At 40.7% G+C, this 24039-nt stretch overlaps 2 protein-coding genes across 5 annotated transcripts; both read left to right on the forward strand.

Moving 5' to 3' along the window:
* Positions 1 to 6354: 6354 nt before the first annotated feature.
* On the forward strand, positions 6355 to 7086 carry LOC133900492 (uncharacterized). Its single transcript, XM_062341650.1, has one exon. It carries the CDS (start codon positions 6444 to 6446, stop codon positions 6771 to 6773), a length of 330 nt encoding a protein of 109 aa, XP_062197634.1. The 5' UTR covers positions 6355 to 6443; the 3' UTR covers positions 6774 to 7086.
* Positions 7087 to 15734: 8648 nt separating this feature from the next.
* Positions 15735 to 22070, forward strand: LOC133900923 (transcription factor TGAL4-like). 4 transcript variants are annotated; one of them, XM_062342215.1, is made up of 13 exons: positions 15735 to 16049; positions 16125 to 16316; positions 16628 to 16749; positions 17266 to 17378; positions 17481 to 17624; positions 18982 to 19032; positions 19164 to 19223; positions 19315 to 19392; positions 19515 to 19563; positions 19697 to 19968; positions 20260 to 20496; positions 21028 to 21170; positions 21648 to 22070. In XM_062342215.1, the coding sequence occupies exons 2-13, from the start codon at positions 16207 to 16209 to the stop codon at positions 21727 to 21729; spliced, it is 1461 nt and encodes a 486-aa protein (XP_062198199.1). In that variant the 5' UTR covers positions 15735 to 16049; positions 16125 to 16206; the 3' UTR covers positions 21730 to 22070. The 4 variants fall into 4 exon arrangements, with proteins under 4 accessions (XP_062198199.1, XP_062198201.1, XP_062198200.1 ...); XM_062342217.1 differs by having other exon boundaries at positions 17299 to 17378; XM_062342216.1 differs by having other exon boundaries at positions 15737 to 16049; positions 17299 to 17378; positions 17478 to 17624.
* Positions 22071 to 24039: the final 1969 nt, after the last annotated feature.

Below are 24039 nucleotides of genomic sequence, written 5' to 3' on the forward strand. Positions count from 1 at the left end.
TCTTCGCCAATGTTGAAAATGAATATCCCATTGAAGATGAGATTATGGTGGATGATGACATGCTTTATAATGAGGATCAGATGCTGCGCGATGCGAAAGCTCCGTGCAAAGAGAAAGGGTTCAAAAAATTTGAGGCATTGATCGAGGACTCAAAGACATCTTTGTATCTGGGTTGTGATGAGAAGTATACATTGTTGCATTCGGTGCTTAAACTTATAAGAGAGAAGTCAAGCAATTGTGTATTTGATAAAGGTTCCTCTGATTTGCTACGTCTCTTTCAAGACATGCTTCTGAAAGGAAGCGTGTTACTCAATAGCATATACAAAGCAAAGAAGATTATTTGTCCATTAGAATTCCTCTATTATTTTAAAAAATAGTAATATATAGACACATCACACATGGGCGTAATTTGGGAGTCTGAAATTTGGGAATAACTTGAAGGTAAAACAAATCATCTACAGAAATTTTAGTTATGATTGGTGATAACGGTTTGACCTCATTTATATACATTGCCTCAAGAATTACATCACTAGAGGTGGGAAGCATGGCCCGAGCAAGAAAAAAAAATGACCATTCATGTTGATTTCTCAGTATTTCTACCACTTATATAATTTACTCGTAATTTGTAATGACAAAACTTCACAAATGATAATACTATTACTACATTGTGTGTAGTGCAACAAGCACCCATCAGGCTCCGTGCACTACAGTACTATGTGTGCCACTTTACAGGTAAAGCGAAAGACTTTCATGATCTTAAGGAGGTTTGTCACTGCACTAATACTTATACCAGTTTCAACTTACTATGTGTTTACTTAATGTAGCAAGTATTTTTGTCATTTCTGCAGCATCGGCTCACATCTCAAAGCATGCTTCACGGTTCAGAACTCAACAGAATCCGCAAAGACATGTGTTATGTCATCTTGAGAAACATCGTAAACTCAAATGGCTTGTTTTTATAACAAGGACAAATAATGAATGTGAGTTTCAATCAATTGTATATTGTATCTTGCATTTTAGAATGTGACTTGTAATTTAACTTTACTGTTGTTATTTTTTTGCTTTCTAGGTGTAGCAAAGATAAGGAAATGAGAGAAAATAAGAGGTGAGGTGAACTTCAAAGTGTTGTTCATGCAATCTTTATTTTGAATGCAAACTTTGGATGTGAATGTCAACGTGAATTATATGAACTGTGAATGGAACATTGTCTGTTCATGAACAGTAGTTACCCCCAACCAGTTCATAAATAGAACCAACTAATACTATTATCACAGTCAATATGTTTTAGTCAGTTGAAAAACCGACTGCAATGGCCTTTATGAACTGGCTGCAAAAACAACATTTTTGTGCTAGCGTTTGTATCAGCTTCTCTACAGAAAAATGCAAAAGTTGTGCAAACAAGTCGTATATAAGTATTAAGGATACCAGTTCCATTAGAATATCCTCCAAAACATTATAATATATTATTCCCATTTGATTTTAGAAGTTGACACCTTTTGTAAGATGGAATAATTAAGTGCAAGACGGAACTACTCTAGTGCCCCTAAATCAATTTTCAACAAATAGGACCAATTCTCAATTCGTAGCTCAGAGTAGAGTCCTATATGTTTTATTTGGGTGCAACGGAAGGCTCACACTCACCGGAAGAGATATTCTCAAAAACAAGTTCTTACATAATGTTAATAAAATTTGGTTGGATATATCTCAGAATGTCACTTCTTTTTTAACTTAGTAGAGCAATATATCATAATTCACAACAGGCTACCATGTGTTTTTATAGAAAAAAAAACTTATTCCGACCTCTACATTATAAAATGCACATAATCTGATTCATTATTACATCATAACACCGCAAGCTGAACTCCCCCTCTGTTTAAAATGCTTCAATGTGTCTTCTAGGTTATTTGACTGGCCAATTCGGTGCGTCTCACTTTATTGTCTGTCATGATAACAAAGTAAATTCCTATGTTGCAGCAAAAGAAAAATAACGTTTTTCCATAGTGCGCACTAGTGGACGTGTAAACAAAGAAAAGTGAAGAAATGACAAGGATCATAGTGGGCCTTATAGAATGTGCGAAATGACACTTCTCTGACGGAGATCGACCATAACGCGCTTTTGTTCTCTTGCGCTTCAACCTTTGCTTACGTCATGCCAACGGCAGAAAAGCTCACATTCTCAACATCCTAAATTACACACACACACAAAAAGATTAAAGGTGATAGTCTATTTGAAACAAGATTATCAGTAAATATGTAAATGTCTCATGGGTTTATAATTTTCGTCGTCATCTTAGATATTCTGAACTATTTTGCTAATTGAAGGATAAAGAGATAAAGTTCTCATGTTGGAACTAGGAATAACATGACAGAAACATACAGCCGAAAAGTGATAGTGATGTCGAAAGAAAACGAAGCAATAGCTAGAATAGTTCAACGAATATGCATGGTATAGTGATCTTTTGAACTTTGACACGATCAACAAACTTTATTTTTTATCATCAATTTATGTCATGATATACTCATAAAGTATGGTCGGATAATAACATTATAGTAGTACTCCAGCCAGCTCTGATGAGTTTTTTAAGGTTAGGGTTAGTGTCTTAGGGTTCAGGCTCCAACAAAACTTCATCTAATTCCCGAGCTTAGAGGGATGACCAGGGAGGAAGGTTGGCTCGTGGAGATGACGGTTGGTGGATAGGGCGGCGAGGCAAAAGGGCAACGCCGGTCGGGGTGGCAGAGGACGGCTAGTGGGCAATGTCAAGGCGAGAGTGACTTATCGACTGTCCGTCAGAGATGGGTTAGCTAGCGGAGGAAGTTGATATTGGATCCAACAACGGAAGCCACCGAAGACGTGGAAGAAGAGCGGAGTGGGGGCGATGGCACCATGGAGCTCGTCGGAGTCGAGGAAGGAGGTAGTGGGGAAGGGGTGGGGCTCGGGTTAGCTAAGGTGACATGTTGGCGTCAGGGACTGGCGGGACAGTGGCGTGTGAGGTGGCGGTGAGGGTGAGCTAGAGATGTGTTTGGTTGTGGGTGGGAGGGGGCTAATTACTAATGACGATTTTGATTTGGGGTTCCACAAACCGATATATGACGAAACTATCTAAAACAAAATAATTTAAGTAAAACCCGAGACTAAGTTATGACGGCTACTATATATATAAGAGAGAAATGAGGAGGTCGACCTAGAGTTGTGCGGTCGTGGAATGGGACGCACACAATCTGGACTTGGACCCTGGCACGTTTACAAGGCCTGACATGGTCCAAAACTGTGACACATTAAATTATTTTATCAACTATGATTAATTTCTAAGGAATCTAAGTGTGAGATTAGATCCATTGAAAAGGGCTTATCGTAAGCTTTCTAGCAAGTGCAAGAACATCTCAATTGGACTCTATATGTGAAAGTTATATCCGTTTTATTGACGTGTTGTCCACAGACTCCGAACGAAATTTGGAGTCTGACGTGAGAACGACTTAAAATCCAATTAAACTTGGCCTTCGAGAGGTGACGTCCAGATGATGCTGTGATGCATCTTCCATATTTCTAAGCAATAAAATATAATAAAAAATTAGTAGCATCCTATCATTTACAAAGAAAGTACGAACAACGAGAAACGAGTTCAATTTATGATTTATTATTACACACGTACTCTTGTAATTGATCATTATATATCTTAAGAAGTATTAGTGTTGTACGTATAATGATATCCTCATTATACAGAGAGAATCATGTGCTGATTGTCCCCAAACTACTCGGTTGACGGGGCCCAAGCAATATGGTGCAATGTAGGTTTCATGGTGGAGTTGTTCTTACTCGGTGAGTAACGGAGGGCGATCGTTTTCAGCATTTCCCGATCCACCATGTATATCACATTACAACGCATTGTTGGATTCATTTCATTTTCAGTTGCGAGTTCGACAACATGCACATGATTCTTCCTCCACAAAATTCCAAAAGCTAGCGAGCAGAACAGCGATTAGGCATGCCCACAATGCTGCTGGACCCCACATGCATCCTAATTTCTTTATTTTAGACTATCTCCAGCGGATACTTTAAAAATTCATCCTCTATAATATTATTACAGTATCTCTTAACACTATTATAATATTCTCTATTTTTTTCATCTCCAGTAGCTATCCTATTTCCTACCTTCTATTACTCTCCTCATCCACTCGGACCCACACACATACTCTATGCACAGTGATACAGATCCTCTAAAACGGCGATAAATTTACCGATTCACAGCTGCTACAGTATTGCGACCGCAACACTATAGCACTAAAACCAGTTCTGTTGGAGAAGAAAACGGACGGACAGATGGGCAAAATCAATGCAAACAGGGATACGGCCTCTCTTAGAGATAGCCTTAGCATGTTTTTGTTGTCGACTTTGACCTCACATCAAACCCTTCAAGTACTCCCTGAGTTCAACGATGTAAGATGTATTTTATTTTGAAAAAATTATCTAAAGTAAGTTTTGAACGTTATTTCTCTTAAAATATATTATCAAGCGATAAAATCAAAATCATATTAACAGTATTTTAAAATATAAATCTATTATAATAAATTTATATACTAAGCATATATATATATAATTTAACTAATTATCAGTTAAATTTATAAAGTTTGATTTTTTTAAAACAAAATACGTCTTATATTATTGAACGGAAGGAGTACTTACATAACTCTACCTTAGCATGGCATTTGCGAGTTCGAAAACCAGGAACTTGGTTTGTAGAAATTTTACAAGATATAGGGAAAGTTTGACAGAAATCCAGGACATGTACAAATCCAAGAGGCACCAAATCTAGCACATGTACAAACCTCTCCCATATTATGGCTAGGCTAGATAACGACACGATTGTTCCTGCCCTTATAAGATATTATCGTTTTCTACAGCTTTGCAAATTAGCTATTTTCTAATTTCAAAAGCAAACTGTCAATCACATTATACTCATTTCTAGTGTACTAATCATTATAGCATGCAAGTGCTCCACATGAATTTAGGGTGTGTTTGGTTCTCCAGATCCCCTGTCCTGCTCTAGCAGATGCATAGAATCCTGAAAATAAGCATATTTGGCTATATGTATTCATCGTTGCAGTTTGGTTCAATGGGTATAAATATACAATCTCATCCTGATCCGAGAGTGAAGCTCGACTCGAACATCACTCCGCAGCCTGGCAAGCAAACCCATTTATCAGTGTTATAAAATTATCTTTATACGAGTAAATAATCACAATCTTAATTCTTACATCCACTCATACGGTCTCAGATTCAGTCAACTAAACAGAAACTCAGTCCAGCCTGTTTAGACAGATACAACCAATCAAACACTCTTCTTTTCAACAAATATAATCTTACTCAGCCTATTTTTTCTCAATCTACTTATACGATACAGCTCTACAAAACATTATTAGAGAACCAAACACAACGTTAGCTTTCGCGTACAAGAGGCAACTAGTTGTCGTTCTCACTACTATAGAAATAAGCTTATATGTCGGCCGATCACTGCTGGTTTCTTACGAGCCAGCAGTGATGAAATATCACTGTTAGTTCATATCATGGGCTGACATTAAAAGGCCATTCAAAAAGAACTGACAGTGAAAATCCACTATCACTACCGGCTCTAGCCACGAGCCAACAGTGATAGTGGATGATAGTTTATTTAAAAAAAATTATAATTTTTTCATACAAAGTTGGATGGTGACAAACTTTATATCAAAATTGTAGCTCTTGATGAGATCTACAACTTTGCAGTTGAAAACTTTTTTATTTGATATCATTTAGATATACAAACAATCATTTGAAGTTTCAGACAGAAGATGTCAAAAGGATTACATATGTAATGGTATTACTCCTACTTCTGTAGTAGGATGTTAAGGTCGTATCGCGCGAGCTGAGAGATACCGAGTTCGAATGCCACAAACCGCATGCGCACGAAAAATCGCGTGACTTGTGACTTGCGCAGACATGGGGGTTCCTAAGGTGAAAAAAAAATCAATTTTCTAGCCCAAAAAGATCTATTGGACACCCGACTATCACTGCCAGCTGAAGCATTCAATCGATAGTGATAGTCGTTTATCACTGTTGGTTGAAAACTTCAGCTAGTAGTGATAACCTCTTCACTGTCAGTCCACGGACCGGTAGTGATAGTTAATGAATATTACTGCTTGTTGCCTACTATCAGCTCCAAAATTGACAGTGAAACTATTTTATAGAACAGTAGTGATACAGTATTTTTTAAGTGTCGGTTAGCTAATGGCATTAGTGAAATATGCTCCTAATTATGTGGCCGTTTTCTCAAAGCACTCCTTTAAATACAACACTAGCACAGATACACCACTACTACACGAAGTCACAAATTCTGGTGGATTGTGATATTTCGTTTGCGCCTCAAAAGCTACAACTCATCACATACACTGTAGCTCATCGTAATCCCGTCATGGGAAATTGCCTCGTGATTCAAGACAGGAAGGAGATCAAGCAGCTCCAGGGAGCCCTCGCCGAGCCCCCGCCGGGCCACGGCATCTCTGGCGTGCTTCCGGCGGCGATGGCGCCAACGGCTGTCGACGACCCGGGCGCCGTCAGGGTGAAGCTGGTCGTCAGCAAGCAGGAGCTCAAGAAGATGCTCGACAAGGAGGGCATGTCGCTGGACGACGTGGTGACTCTCATGCGCAAAGAAGCAAATGCTAGAGACAGTGATCAAGGGTGCTGTGGAGGATGGCGGCCTGCACTGGAGAGCATACCGGAAGGCAGCAGCTTTTCTTCTTAACAGCCGGGATCGTTCAGAAATCAATCCTCGAGCTTGCAAGGTTGTCTTTGGAATAAGGTTAGCTTGCTAGCATATACATGTGAATATAGAGATAGAATACGGTAGGAGTTTTGAGACAAGGATTATCTTTATCTTTTCTTGCTGCTGACATGCTTGTAAAGAAGAGGTAAAGATGATCCTGGATATCAAGCGGGTCATTATATAGTTCCATGCTGTGTCCTCATCTCTTTCATCAGTAAACCAGTTTTGGTTGTCAACAATGGAAATCAAAAAGGGTATCTCATACATCCGTCATGTGTTTGATCTTTGTTAATCCTCACCTTTTTCTATTTTCTATGCTCTGGTGATGTCTGTCCCTGAACAACAGACTTAATTGGGCAGTAAAAATAGTGGACATGATCCTGTCATAGTTTAGCCTGTTGCTTGCTGAAGACCAGCACCTCGTATTCTGTAACAGAGGCCCTGTACACCAGAACCTGAAACAACAGAAAGTAGAACTCTAAGCACACTGCAACATTCTTCAGGGTACATAGTACACAGCAATACTTACAATCAAGAGAACTACTAATGACACTAATTTCCAAGGAATTACACACAAAGCAGTTATGATCATCAGATGATGAGACCAAACAAGGATAACTTTGTATTGTTCAGTTAGCTGAACTGCAGGTGAAGCAACAAAAGTTGCAACCAATAATTTGCATTTGCATGACTACATCGACAAGATGATAGTGTTCTAGCAGAACTGAGAACTGAATCGACAAAACAATGATAAACTAGCACTCGAGTAACTTCCAGGGAGGATTGAATGGAGATAATTTTTTCAAGATTGTGATTACATATCCTCTGACCAGTGTTATCTGGTCAAGGACACGGGTGTCAGAATTCGACTCAGATTCAAGTGTCCAATTTGGTAAAGAAAATTTAAACACGTAAAATACAACTCAGGATCTGACTTACATTCAGGATGTCCGATTCGGTAACAAAATTTAGATATTGATATCCACATAACACTACCTCCGACAAAATCTGGGCGTGATCATGTGGATCTAGCCCAGAACATGTCCACTTAGATCAGTGAAAGCGACATCAATTCAGTCATTTTTGTGGTTGGTCCCTACTGCACATCTGAACGAAATATCTGCCTGTATTGGTTCTTTAAAAAAAAATGCCTGTATTTTAAATTTTTTTACGGAAAATATATGTCAGTAAATTAACAAGAAAAGCATAGCTGGTTCCCTTGATATGGGCCCAGAAGAGCACAGGATGGAGGCCCATCTTTCAAACCGACAGATCAAGCCCATTAACTGGGTCCACGAGTCTACGACCATTCGTGGGCCGTACCCTACCGTGGCCCGCAAAGAAACGTGGGCCTGCGGACCATGCTTGGGCTGGGCCGTAGTGGGCAGTTGAGCCCACTGAAGTTCTGTAGCTAGCCCATCTTCCCAACCACGTCCGATTTTCTTATTTTTATATTTCAAAATTTAAAAATTGCAAAATAGATGTTTATTTGAAAAAAATTATAAAATTAAGCTATTGTCGCTCGTTGTAAGGATGTTTTTCAACGGTTGACAGATTTAAAAATAAAAAATATTACGTTCCCTTACTCTAAAAATTCAAAACACTATTAAAATAGCTATAAAAAATTCTAAAAAAATTAATAGGGTAGAGGATGTTATAATCTAACTCTTAAAAAGAATTCAACTCAAAAAATTACATGTACAATAAGAAATAAGGATAAATTTTTAACAGTAGTCTAGTTTTGCAATTTTTTCAAATCAATGTCTATTTTAACATTTTTTATTTTGAAATATTAAATTAAAATTCATCAAGTCTAACGATCACTTCGAAGCCATCTCCATACCCATCGGCCGTGGAAGCGAGGGAGGCATAGCAACAGGCGACGGAGCAGCCAAGTAGGGTCCAAGGAGGCACGAGCAAAGTTGGCGGATGGAGCTAAGGGAGTCAGAGAAGCGCGGCGACGGTGAAGATGGAGAGGATATCCGGAAGGCACAGCGACTAGTGGCGGCGTTGGGGACCGGTGCTGCCACCTCCATGCTTCCGCCACCAAGTGTGAAGCCGGTTTGATGATTAATTGCGCTGGTTCAATTTCCACTTTGCAATTTAGATGATTAATTGCGTGGTTATTGTTTTAACGATGATTATTTTGCGATTGCGATTACACAGTTCTGTGTGCAGATCATTAGAAAAGCCACTTATTATATTTTAGACTAGATCATGTACGGAAGATAACAGAATCATGAAATCAGATCAGAATTTGGTTGCACCAAAATTACATTAGACAGTGCATCCGCGTGGGATGCCGATAGAACAGAGAAGACAAGCTCTCTTAGAGACCGACGTCAATTTCACTCGTGCGTCATCATCTACAAAAAGCTATGTGAAACTTGTAAACGCTGAACAATTTTGAACTTTTAAACTGTGACTGAATTGTTAATTAGATCATGTACATACATATTTTTGAAATGAACAGTCATCAATTTGGGCTGTCTGCATTGATGTGGTCAGTGGTCACTGCATATCTCAGTCATAGTCTATGCATGTGCCCAGGCTTGATTCCTATCCCGCATCTGAAGCATCATCAACAATCTTGTCGCAGTAAAAATAGAAAGTTAACTAAATCACTGTGTAATATGCAACTATATTGGTGTAGAGGAGCACTTAATAATTCCTATTACATCAGCTACTATCTCAATCGAATGCACGCACTTCTCTAATGCGGACGGAAGGAACTGAGTCATAGTCATGGGTGCGGAGGTATGCCTACACCATCCAGGTTCGAATTTTTTCTGACACGAATTTAGGTGCCAACTTCTGCTTTATATATAGCGCATGTAGTTCCTCCTATTTGTGGTTCATTTTTCTTGAATACGGATGGGAGGTACCTGCTTAAGGTGGTCATCTCTGAAGCACGGATACTGCCCGGCTATGGTCCGGATACGTATTTGCGGAGTATCCTTAAAAAATAAATCACAAATTGTTGAATAGGGCATGAATATTTTGTAGACACTTCTTGGATATGGTCCGGCTCAAAGCAATATTCCCGGCCCATTAGCAACCCTATTAGCCACCCGCACAACTTCGATGCAGCCACTACTCCCTCACGCCGCCCGTGCCCCATGTCTCGTCACGCGCGCCCGTGCCCCACACTCCACATCCGCCGCCCCAGCGCCCCACGCCCCGCTGGTCGCTGCTCCCTCGTGCCTGCAGCCGAAGCCACCGTCAACGCCGTGCACGCCACGCTCGCATATCACCTCACATCACCCTCCACCTGTGACACCTAGAGCCGGAGGCACCGATGATGCCTGGAGCTGGAGCCACCATTGACGCCATGCTCGCGCAGCACCTCCACCTCCAGATCTGCATCCGCCTGCTCCTCGACCGTAGCGAGGGCCCCGTCGGCCTCCACTCCGTCAACGCCAATTGTGAGTGCATTCGACACGAGCCGCACCTCTATCTTCTGGCGGTGCTCCTCAGGGGTCTTTGTGGCCTTCTTGATCTTGTTAGTTCGGCACGGAGGGGCCACCGTGGTCGAGCTTCATGTCTATGATCATGTGTGGCGAATAAGACGTCTTCTTGATGTCCTGCTTTGTTGTGCTTTTGAGATTTCTCTATAATCTAAGAATCCTTGTAGGTTTGTGATTGAATTGTAGGACACGTGCATGGTTCACACTTCACATAATCCGGCTGGCTGGATCTGAAATTGCTTTCTTGACAAGTGAATTAAGACAACATGCAACCATATATAGGCTTTCTCTACTGTGTCCTGGTTGAGATCAGGGTACAATCCTTCGAGCTGGTTATGTGGGAATGAACTATACTTGCTACTTGCTACTTTGGTACTACAGTTCTGCTTGTCAAACAATGTTTACATATGTACTTCATTCAAATTAAGTGATTATGTCCAATGTTTACAAAATGCTATTGCAATGTTTCATTGTATGCTAGTCAATTAGTTTATCATCATAGAATCATGCCAAAATAGATATTGCAATTGAGACAAGTCAGCTAGCAACCAAACTTATTAATCCATCATTTACTATATTCAGCCACCTCCTTGTAGCTCTTGATGGCCTCAACAACTTCAAGCAGTGCTGCTGATGCAACATTCACTGACATCAAGGCTCTATTGTGGGATCATGTCACAATCATAGAGAAACATAAACCAGGTGGAGGCAATACTAGATGGAAATGCAATTATTATTCATTTGTTGGATTTAGTATTTACACTAGAGTGGAAAGTCACTTGCTAAAGAAGAAGGGATATAGAGTCAGAATGTGTTCGAAGGTGACCATTGATGATCTTAGCTAGATGACGACAGAGGTTACAAGAGCTAAAGAAGAGGTGGAAAGATCAAAACCAAAAATTGTGCCCTTGTCTATTGCTAGTGGTGTTGTTTCATGCAGTAGCAATAAGAAGAAGAGGAGGGGGCCTCCATTTGCATTAGAGAAAGCTTGGACAATAGAGGAGCGCAATCATTTGGATGCTCTAATTGCAAGATCATTTTATTTCGGAGGTATTCAAGCAATGCAACAAATATTCCATCAATTATAGTTGCAATTTAATTATTCTTTGCTTGTAATATGCAGAAATCTCTTTCAATTTTGCAAGAAATCCATATATTCAAGAAGCATTCACCTATGCTTGCAACCATGACTTTCATGGTTACAAAATGCATGTGTACAACAAGCTTAGGACCAAGTTGCTCAAGCAAGAAAAGTCGCATATTGATAAGTTGTTGGAGAGTACAAAGAGCACATGGCATGAGAAGAGAGTGACAATTTGTGCTGATGGGTGGTCAGATCCGCAGAGACGACCACTCATTAACTTTGTTGCCATATCGGATAAAGCACCAATGTTCTTGAGGGCTGATAATTGTGAAGGTGAGGTGAAGACAAAAGAATACATTGCTGAGAAGCTAAGGTCTGTTATTGAAGAAGTGGGTCAACAAAATGTGGTACAAATTATCACTGACAATGCTGCAAATCGCAAAGGTGCAGGTATGCTTTTGCAAGCTTAGTATAGTAATATATTTTGGACATCGTGTGTTGTGCATACTCTCAATCTTGCTTTGAAGAGTATTTGTGATCCTAAACCACTAAAGAATGATGAAGATGATTTTGTTTGGAGAAAACTTGAATTTATAAGTCATATTAAATCTGATGCACAAATGATTAAGAATTTCATAATGAACCATTGCGTGCGACTTTCAATGTTTAATGAGTTTAGCCATTTGAAGTTACTTGCAATTGTTGAAACCAGGTTTACCTCAGTTGTGTGTATGTTACAATGGTTTGTCGAGGTAAAGAGGCCTCTTCAAACCATGGTAATAAGTGAGCAATGGGATTACTACAAAGATGATGTTCAAGTATCCACTAATATGAAAGGAAAAAAAATACTAAGTGAGGTGTGGTGGAAGAATGTGGAGTATATTCTTAAGATTACTCAATCTATCCATGAGATGATACGTCTAGCGGACACTGATACACCATGTCTTGATATGATTTATGAGACGTGGGATTCAATGATTGAGAAAGTGAAGAAAGAGATATATCTATGAGAAGGGAAGGAACAAAATGAGGAGAGCGAGTTGTTCTCGGTTATTCATGAGATATTGGTTGCTAGGTGGATAAAAGGTAATAATCCACTCTATTGTTTGGCTCATTCACTCAATCCAAGGTTCTCTACTTATCTTTACAGTATTGCTTATGTTCATTTGTTCACTACTCACTGTACAAGTTTTAACCTTTTTCTAAATGTTAATATTGTAGATATTATAGCAAAAAGTGGCTTGAAGGAGGTATTGGCCATGTACCACCACACAAGGATAATGAGGTATCAAAAATAAGGATGACATGCTTCAAGAAGTTGTTTCTCATATAAGTAGAATTGGCAAGAGTGAAAGAAGAGTACTCAAGATTCTTAAGTTGTTCTAAAGAATTCAATGATTATGATTCAACCAATGATAGATGGGTTTATTCTCTAGTGACTTGGTGGAAAAATCATAGACAATCTATTCCTCTTTTGCAGAGTTTGGCTATCAAATTAGTTAGCCAACCATCATCATCTTCTTCTTGTGAGAGGAATTGGAGTACTTATAGCTTCATCCATAACATCAAAAGAAATGCCTTAACTCTAGAGCGTGCTGAAGATTTGGTCCATGTGCACTCAAATCTAAGATATCTCTCAAGAAGAACAGATACATACAAGAAAGGGGAATTAAGGATGTGAGATGTTAGAGGAGATTCTTTTGATGAACCTGAGTTACAAGCTATGTTATTTGGAGATATAGAGGCTGGTATTGTGGAGGATGAAGGAAATGAGGATGATGATGAAGAGCCTACTACAACTAGCTAGTTGTTATATCCTTTAATATATGCTAAATTTGAGACTTTCGTATGTTATGTAATAGAACATGCTACCTCGTAGTTATGTCTTTTAATATGTGACTTTTAAGTATGTTATGTATTTATGTAATAGACCTTAATTAGAACATGTGTGCTTGCACTTATTACTTTTTTATAAAAAAAAATTAAACATATCAGTATATTGAATTTTCTAAAAAATATCATATCCCCTTATCCGTATCAACCTGATATCGATACTCGTATCCGTATCGGTACTACATAGGTGGTCATAGACATGCACCTACGTGAATTACCCGTATTCGGAAGTTTCCAGTAGAAGGAATGACATAATCCTCATGTCATGCATGCATACAGCATAACGCAGCCTAGCTAGGCTACCTAGTAGTGTTTCAGCTCCAACCATAGTACTAATCATTGAAGGTACTAATTAAATCCAATCTAATCCGACCAACACCACTTAGCTCTACAGTTGATAGAGGCTAAACGAGCTACTTCAAATCATTCGTGAGGTTTCAACTACTGTACCAAATGTTAAGCATCCACCAAAAATTGCCAATATTTTATACGATTATGAAATGTGACAGCCGTATAAACAATTTCTTCTGCTAGCAGCCAGGTTTGTGCATCACCTAATCCAATCATATAAATTCTTTGTCGTAATGCCTTGTTCACATTTTTGAGCCAATCATTGGCAGGAAATGGAAAAGGGGTCGACAGGAACAGCATATATTAGTAGAGTAAAATGAAAGGGACATCTGTTCTAATTCGAGCTAGCCCTCTTCAGCATTTAAAAAGTTCTACTCTTTGTTGGTGAAATGGTGATAACTGACAAGGAATCATGGTTGGATAACACTTACGTACAAATTTATATGCTTCTTTGTAAACAGCTGATGTGGAACCACACAATAGTGGATTTCTCTTTCAGCTGATTCAATTACAACTTCATATATTTTTTTCACCACTGTACATAGTGGAAAGTAATAAGTACATCAGTCGAGTCATGTAATCACTAGTTCAGGTGTAACTTTAGGATGCAAGGGTGAAGTTCCGATTTGCACTTTTCAGTATATGTGCAAGACATGCAGTGTTGCTTTCAATTGCTCTCTAGTAGTTCAAGTTTGTGTGCACGGAGACGTTAAAACATATCCAAATTAATAAGAAGTCTCAGTCCAACACATCATTGAGAAGTGAACATATCAGCAAGCAAACCAAGCTCATTGCTTGATTGGACTTGAGAATGGACTAAGCAATTTAATAAGTTAGCTCTCACATTTTGGAAATGGGGTATTATTGGAGAGGTGTTGGTTTAGGTATGGTTTAACAAGGCATGGATGTTGACTCATTAATAGGGGACAGCTACAAGCAAATTTAAATCGGAGATCAAAGACTACTTTGTTGTTACCTTGTCCAGTTGGTTCCTGCATAATTGGGCATTGACATGAACATTGAGCAATGCATCGATGTAAGATTTCCTTAAAAGTAGACTTATTTAATATAGGTTTTCCTTAATATAATACTTTTAGTTAGTTCGGCTATTTTATTTTTGATAGAGTTAGATAAGACGGTACACATTACGGGGCTACGAGTAGACATGAGCATAAAAAGCCCAGCCCGAAAAATGCCGAGCCCGGCCCGAAAAATGCCGAGCCTGGCCCGATTCTAGCCCACCTAGACAGTCCCATTAACTGTAATGGGCAGGCTTGGGAGCAAGTTTTCAGCTCAAAAAAAACGGGCCCCACCTAAGCCCGGCTAGAAACATTAAAATGAATTATTTTCCACCATAAAAATTGTGGTCCGAGCTTGTTCCAGCCACGGCTTGACTTTGCTGTCCAGATGGATTTTCGAGCTAGACCTTTTTTTTTAAAGCCACCATATGGACGATTATATTAGAAGAAGAGAATAGATGCATCAAGAATGCCTACAGTTTACACGCACAAGGCCTTATGCCCGGGCACAAGGCCAAGAAGGAAAAGTTACTCAAGAATTTTCTTGGCTAGACCTAGGCAACCATTTTAGGTACGAAACAAACCGGGCTTTTCTTCGGCCCAGCCCAGCCCATGCTCAGATCGAGCTACGAGATGTGTATAATTCAAGGTAGGACGGAGAGTGAGGAATTGTTGACATATGATTCACAATTTTCTTTTACTACTAAACTGTCTATATTATCCGATAGATAGGTTTAGATGTTAGTTTTTTTCCCTTAATAATAAGGTAGATGATCTTGAGTCGAAATCATCAAAGATCACGGACATGGTCAAAGTCTAAATTAGATAGATAGTTTGGAACTATTGAGTAGAAAACCAGTTTGCTCCCATTAATTATTTTAATTTCAAAATGACCAAGTATATTTCAATGGCCAAAAAGATAATGCCTTCAATAGTGTGGGATGGTAATCCTTTCTACAACTCTTAACAATTGAAAAATAAGTACTTCAGCCATGTCCATGCATCTACAGGTCACCTTTCAATCTTTGGAACAAAAGAAGGGTAAGCATGAAATAAAGAAAGAGAAATTAGAGGCTTGCTGGGGCCAACCAGAGAGAGCAAAGTCAGTTCCAATGTGATAAGAGTGCACCCTGGTATTCCTGTGCCTTCATGACAAAAGCTTTCAAGTGAAGACAAGACCCTAGACCTTCCTTCTCTCTCTCTCTCTCTCTCTCGGCCATGGAAGAATATTAGAACAAAGCTACAAAATCAGCCTATAGAAAGGACACGATTTTCCTCTAAACAGTGGGATTAGCGCCCCTATAGAAGCTGTGAAACTATTGCACTGTCAGATATATCAAGAAGCTGCGGGTGAGCAAGAACAACTAAGAACAGAAACGGTCAAAACTCAAGAACTTCGGTCCCTTTTGGGCTGTTGCTTGTTGCAGAAACCTCAATCCTGGTATGTTCTTTGCCTCAATCTTCTTTATGTAGCAGTGATCATAGCTGATCGATGCTCTTTGCGTTCTGAATGCAGAATTAATCTACAAGAAGTAGAAGGATTTGAGGTTCTGTAAGACACCGGGATCTCTTGTTGGAGTTGAGCTGTGCTTCATAGGATGGGAGAGACTAGTAGTAGCTCAAGTCATTCAAGGCAGGATCCTTGTGTTCTTGGAAGCTATGGCTTCCATGGCGCCATGGCCAACTCCACGCCTCCTGCAAACTTCTTGTAAGAACACCTCTCTCTCTCTCATTATTTTGTATGCGGTCTCTTTTTTAGCGATTATGTTTTATGCAAATGAACAAGACACAAGAACTGCACCTTGCACTTCTTTTCAAGTCCAGGAAAATATGATATGAGATGCTCTTGATTTATCTCTCCGTTTCATTTCATTTGTCATATTGGTCGTCTTCTTTCCCAACGTACGTTCTTCATGCTTCCTGCATGACGTAAAGACGAATCTTTGCGTAGATCATTTTTACAAAATGTTTGTGCTCGACCTCTAATGGTTATTAATTGCCGTTTCGCATGCGTGGCAGCGATCAGGAAGGAGCTACCTATTTTGGAGAGCTAGAAGAGGCTTTCATGCATCAGGTTGCCGCACTCCGGAGGACTCAACAAGCAGCAAACACCTCCACAGCTCATCATGGAGACACCACGCGTACGCAGTTCTCTCTCTCCCTCTCTCTTTTTGGCTCTCTCTCTATTTGGCTCTGACCAAGACCAAAAGACACACAACCTTCTCTCTCTGGCTGGCCAAGCCAAAAACACACAACCTTTGTGAGGCACTTTTACAAGAAGTTAGGGATTGTAGTCCAAAGCAAACATGCAAGAGCAGGCTAGCGGCAGGAGTGGCAGCTGTGCAGCTGTGCTAGTACTTGTGTGTGGTACTGTGGTGTGACTGTGAGTCGTGCGACTACCTTGTGACTCATCTTTCTCCCTCCCTTTCTCCCTCTAGGGTGCAACAAGTCTGCATATATTTTCCGTAGTACAAGTACCACCCTACCAACTCTCTGGCTCCCTGCAAGTGCAAGCACAGCTCAAAGGGAATAAATTCCACTGCAACAATGGCCCCATTCCCCTCCCTTGTGATCTCAATGCAGCCTTTTTCAGTTTCACCTCTGGTACTTTGGATACATGTCGTGATCTCCTCCTCCCCTATGATATCTTCTTGCAGCCGTTCTCATTGCTGCTACTGCTACTGCTACAGCTGCAACGGCTACAGCTAGGCCGCCTCCTACACTGGACATCTTCCCCTCATGGCCTATGAGGTCTCTTCACACACCCAAGGTATGGACTAGCTACAACTCTACAGTTATTTGTACATCTTGCTAGATGAAGTTGCAAGAGCTGAGTTCTGAGAGCTCTTGCTTTTGCTTTGGACGCTAGGAGGGTTCAAATGTGACAGCAGATAGCACGGACTCGGGTAGCAGCAGCAAGAACAACAGCGACCACAAGGCCTCTTCGGATCAGCTCGGAGTAGCGGCAAACATGGCAAGCCAGTTTGATCAAGTTTCAAAGCAGCAGCAACACAAGGTAGGTATTTCTGTGACAGCAATCGCCACATTTTGCAGTTTCTTCATGTGTCTTTTTTGCTTCTGCATCATATGGATCTCTTCTGGCTCTGGTCATCCTTAATTATGGTGCATTTATCATGCAAATGCAGTGTATATATGTTCCCTATCCGGGTGTCATGTTGCTAGCTACTAGCTAGCCCACAAGGTCACAACTTCCAAGATGCTTATGTAGATACATGCTCCGATAGGTTGAAGAATCCATTGGTCCAGGGCATTTAACGATCTTGCTGCTCCCAAGATCGCCAATCCCAACATGTTAGGTGAATCCTTTGGCCCCTATAGAAATAAGAACAGTTTCTACCTGCTCCCTGACGCTTCTTCCATCCAATCCATGAGAGTAGGGACCCGGGTCCTCTGCATTGAAGAGCCAATGCAGAGAACTGTAGCACCGCGCAGTAATCTGTGCCTTGAGCTACAGGTCTCTGCCATAATAGTGTAGTAAGGGTACTGTTGATACAGTAAACTGCGGTACTGTACTGCGTTTTATACTGCATCCATTCATCTTGACTGTCGCTGCACAATCGGACAGTGCAGATTTGGCATTACTGCAGAGAGCTGTTCACTCTCTGCAGTTGCCACTCTACTGTAAACGATCCAAGTCAATGAGAGTAGTGTTTTGCGTACTGATAGTATTAGATGGAGAATATGATCACTTTGAAAACCTTTATTTGAGTGAGCTTACTTGAAGGAGGATGGACGATATCTTCAAAAAGAACTACTCATCCCAGTTGGATGATCTTTTATTGTAGGTATGGATAGGTCTAGTAGAGGATATGTTAGCCTAGTGCATGATAGATCATGTACTGCCATTGGCGATGCAATAAGAGACAAGTTCGCATTCTTACAAAATTATTGTCTCTAGCTTGAAAAAAATGTGCCTTTTGATAGAAATGCACCAACTGATGCTTAAATAATGGCACCTTGGGTCAGTGGTGCTTTAGGTGCTTTCTTGTCAATTGATGAACTGCCAAGATATATTGGATGAAAACAATATATATATCCACTGATTCATTCACACTTAACCGAAAAAGAACTTTGCAAGTTAGGGCGTGACAGCAACATAAACAAAAAGCAAAACCAAGTTTTGTCTGTTGTTATAATGGGTGGCTTCCACCAAATGTACACAAGTGTTTTTTTATCTTTGCTTGATGTAACGTGCATGTAGAGATGCTACTATATATATAATGTCTACGCCATAGAAACACATAGATGACTAGCAATATTGTTATTTCATTTATCTCCTATTGTCTGATTGTACTGATCAGGTGTACTAATTTACATGTTGTGACTTGTTCGTGTGTCCACTTGGCGTGCAGAATATGGCAACAAGTTCTACTCAAAGGACTGGCAAGACACTTGATCCAAAGGTCTCTATTTGGCTCTTCCAATAACCCTTTTACAGTAGTGCAGGGCGATGCAATGCAAGCTAATGACTATGTGTGTACAATATTTAAGAATCCTACATAATGTGTTTTATCTTCTCTCTTGGTGTCAACAGACAATCAGAAGGCTTGCTCAGAACCGAGAAGCTGCACGCAAAAGCCGGCTGCGAAAGAAGGTGAATGTTTTGAGCCTATGTACTTGGAAACTGAAGTTTTCACCCGCGATTTTGCCAAGTTTTTGACACTTAATTTTGTCAATGTGCATAGGCTTACATTCAGCAGCTTGAAAGCAGTAAGCTGAAGCTTTCTCAGATGGAACAGGACATCCAGCGAGCCCGTTCCCAGGTACACATTTTACTCGTATGGTTTTGCCTGCTGACTACTAATTGACCATCTGAATCCAATGCAATCATTCGTTTCAAAAAAAAAAGAATCCAATGCAATCTGAACTCTTGTATTTTGTTTAGGGCATCTTACTTGGAGGAGCTCCAGGTCCAGGTGCAAACAGCAGCTCAGGTACCCAACTTCATCTTCATTCTCAATGTTCTTGTCAGTGCATGCATGCAGTGTAGTTGCAGTTAGGATCTGCATGTAGTATTGGTCACTGGAGGTTCTGGTCCGTTTGTCTGACTCCGACGTTCATGCCCAGGCGCCGCGATGTTCGACATGGAGCACGCTCGGTGGCTGGATGACCAAGGCCGGCGCATGGCCGAGCTGCACGGAGCGCTGCACGCGCACTTGCCGGACGGTGACCTCAGAGCCATCGTCGATGACACCCTGACCCACTACGACCAGATGTTCCGTCTAAAGGCCGTCGTGGCGAAGTCCGACGTGTTCCATCTCATCACCGGGAAGTGGGCGTCCCCTGCCGAACGTTGCTTCCTCTGGATGGGCGGATTCAAGCCCTCTGATCTGCTCAAGGTATGAACTCATGTCTGACATACTAATAAAACATCTGATATCAAACTTTCTGCGGTATGTATACATAGTTACATTCTCCTAGATTGATAATCTGAATCAAGATTGATTTTATTAGAAAATGCACCACACACAGATCAACTACAAAGCTCACTTGACAGTTAGATATGTGAAGAAAACAGTTCACCATGAATTCAGTAGAGTAAAATGAAACTCAAGCTAAATATGATATCATCCTCTAACTACATGTATGGTTTTCTCAATTCCCTTGTATACTTTTTCGTATTTCTGCAGACACTACTGCCCCAGCTTGATCCCCTGACCGAACATCAAGTCCTTGCCATCTGCAACCTTCAACAGTCATCGCAGCAGGCAGAAGAAGCTCTCTCCCAGGGACTGGAGCAGCTGCATCAGTCATTAGCTGACACCATGGCTGGTGGATCTTTGATTGACGACGCCAACATGAGCTTCATGGGTCAAATGGCTCTGGCCCTCGGCAAGCTGTCCAACCTTGAAGGCTTTGTCATACAGGTAAGGTTCCTCATCAAATCTTGAATCTTTGCCATGATGTCAGTGTTATAGAAGCTATTATAGATAGATACTACACAAAGGACAGATATAAAACTCCTCATTTCACTCAACTTTGTCGATGAGCAATAAACCACTTGATAAAACATGGAGTTAAATAATGTAACAGCGATACTGCATCCAGGGCAACTTTATTTGTCTGGTCAGATCTGTATCGTATTAAACTTCATCAGTTCTATCACTAGATGTTCCAAAAATACACAACTGTCCTTTTTAGACAATGTCAAATTTTAATTACTCCAGAGTCTGCAATTCACTCATATCTAATATGTTATGCCATCAACAACTCTGCATTGTAGAAAGAAGTGACTTATCAACTAAGCCTGTGACAACATTCTTTTGGAATGCATCTGAATAATCATAACAGGGGTAGCCAAAACAAGTATATTGTTTAGTAGCAATTGCTTAAATTAATAGAGATGCTAATAATAATGTTCCTGTAATATGTGCTAAAACTACATGAGTGATTTCCAGGCTGATAACTTGAGGCAGCAGACTCTTCATCAGATGCACAGGATTCTGACAGTTAGGCAGGCAGCTCGATGTTTCTTGGCCATTGGCGAGTACCACAACCGCCTTCGTGCCCTAAGCTCCCTCTGGGCTTCTCGACCTCGAGAGTAAGCACCATGCAGCTCCTACCTCAGCCCCTACCTTCAGTTGATTTTAGAAAGATGTACCCAACCTCTAGTTGTTGAAGGTAGTATTCATTTCAATGATTGGACAAATTCAAGTACACATGATTATATGATTAATTGAGGATTCTCTACAAACATGAGGCATCTAAATTAATATACCAAGATGTTCCCTACTAAATCAGCATGGAATGGACCACCCTCCTACCAGCAATCAAAAGTCAGCAAGCATCCATGCCAACAAATAAAGTCCATGCTCCCAAAAAAATGGGGCCATGATATGGCGCCAAAATGAGGACTAAACATGGTTTCTGTCATTCTCTCTAGATATTTCAGTTACTTTGGCCAACTAAATGAAACTCTACAAGGTTCTAAAAGATTAGATGAATAGCGGTAGTATAGTATATTTTTTTCTGAATTCTTTCCTGATCTATTTATTGCTGGTGCATGTATTGCCTGCAGGATACTGGTAGCAGGTGAAGTCAATTGTGGAGAGCTAAGCATCGCTGCACAACCATCCCAAAACCAGTTTACAGCCTTCTGATTCACAAATATGGTGGTACTAACCTTCAGCGTATGAGCAAGAGAAAATGACTGAGAAGTTTTTGAGATGTAATTAGCAGATATCTGAGAGCCACAGAAGAGAGCTGGAAAATCAGGGAAGCTTTAGAACAGGGAGTGTTTCTGTTTTCTGAGCTTGTCTGAGAATTTTCCGGGGATGTCAAATTGTTTAATTCACTGGAGTGAGAATGGTAAGAAAAGAACAGCTAAAATTTGTTGTCCAGTGCTATGTTCTTTTGCTTCTGTCAGGTCTAAATTCTCAAAACAGCTGTTCCTACATAATGAGATAATGCTCTACGAAATTCTACAGATGTTTACTGGTTAGAGTATTACGACAGAACCAACAAAACAGACTATGTTGGATTGAATGCTTGAACTGTCTAGTAAATAGTAATATGTATGACTGTATATCTTTATCCAGTTTCTAGTAACTCGTGCGACTGTAAGTCATTACCTGAACTACATTTGGTTATTACGATGTAATATTTATCACTCTCCACCTACTTTGTTGCTTAAAAGCAAAACGGTAAAAATAACATCCACTCATACTCAATGAACGAGGAATCGACTTCACCGTGGAGTGAAGTCAGGAGTCTTCACTCCACTGTGAGCTGTTGGATCTGAAGTGGATGGCTAGGATTCAATGCTACAGTGATACTACAATAGTTTTATGAACAGTAAGGGTTATTTGTTTGCCTAGTCGCGCCTGCAGTCCACGTGTTTGGTTGCCTGGGTGCGCGAGCGAGCCTATCCCTGCGTGTGCAAAATCGACGAGCGAGCCTAGCCCTGCGGAAACGGATTTTAATTTCGTTTTCCTAGAGCCAGGCCAGTGAGAGCTAGGCAACCAAACACGTCCTAAATCAGCTACAGCATATTGCTATAGTACCCAACTGCAAAATACTGTTCATTCTCTCACAAATTACTGTTCCTATTAACTTCACCGGGGTGAAGTCAAAGGATCTGCATCCATGAATGAGGGGAAGAGTTCCCATCCAAACCCAACTATAAAATTCAAATGAAGTTTGAAGGTAGAAACACCAAGATCTTAGAAAGTTGCTTGCAAAACAATAACAGTGGGTACTGGGTGCCATCCTAAAAACCAGATATGCTGTGAGAAATCACAGCGTTCTAACAGAACCTTCGTGAGAAATCAGGCCTGAACTACTCAAACACTAGAAAGCACTAGTATCACCAAACCAAACTGCACCACAGACAACTAGCGAGTGCACCCAAGAGTGAAGAGCATTCATTTTTATCTGTCTTCTCTCACGGATGATATTCTCGGCATCTTTCCAGTTTTCAGCGATGCATTTGCAGTTAATACATTGTTTAAAGATTAGAAAATATGATTATGTCCATGACAAGATCATCAGAATACAATCATTCTATCAATTATCTGCATAAGTGAAGTGTATAATAAGAGGTACATCGCTACTAACCAAATGTGCACAATGGACATAAACCGGTTTCCCCTAGGATTTCTTTCCGCATGCCCAACGTGCTGCAAGCTCAATTTGGCATGGTGCCGGCGCTCTTGTATCCCGAGCAGCAAGACAAAGATAGTCATCCTCAGGAACAAAGGAACTCCAGGGGGCAAATGCTTCAGCAGAAGCGGCCATCCTCCCAGATATAGGCCTTCCGTGATCTCATCGTACACAGACTCCTTCCTCGTGATTCGTGAATCTCTTCACGATTGCGTATGCCCGAGCAAGCATCAGAAAGAACCAAATAGTGTAATTGATCAAATAGGAAATCGTGAAGAGTTCTTCCCCAAATAGGGAACTCCTTCTTCGGCGGGTCCCCACCGCTCCTTCTCCCTCAACTCTGGCAAGCTTTTCACCTCTGCCTTGCCCTCCTCCTTCGTCTCGGCCGCCGGATCTGCGCCCACCAACTGCCGCCGCACTATCTATTAGCACTGTCAAACGGCTATCCTCCGTCACCCGCCGTCCCGCCCACCACCCACTACCACCACCACTGGTCAGCCATTGCTCAAGGGCCTCCCTCAAAGCCTAAAGGTCATCCAATCCTCAAACCCTAACCTCGGCAACCCCAAAACCTTAGATCTCCTTTGGAACTAATTCCTATTCATATACATTTTCTATGAAATTCCTACGTTCCAAATGAGCCCTTAATCTTAGTTGGTCAACAAGCTCAAGGACAATGGAGATGCGATGGCAGAGAGGGTGTGGGAATAGGGGCTAACGAGCCCCTTAGGAAGTCTCCAATGTGCAGGAAAACCTGATCCTAAGTATTTAATGCAGTCTTAGGACCAAGTCTCATGCACTGTTAGAAG

This window comes from Phragmites australis, chromosome 19 (genome assembly GCF_958298935.1).
Source record: "Phragmites australis chromosome 19, lpPhrAust1.1, whole genome shotgun sequence".
Lineage (NCBI taxonomy): Eukaryota > Viridiplantae > Streptophyta > Magnoliopsida > Poales > Poaceae > Phragmites > Phragmites australis.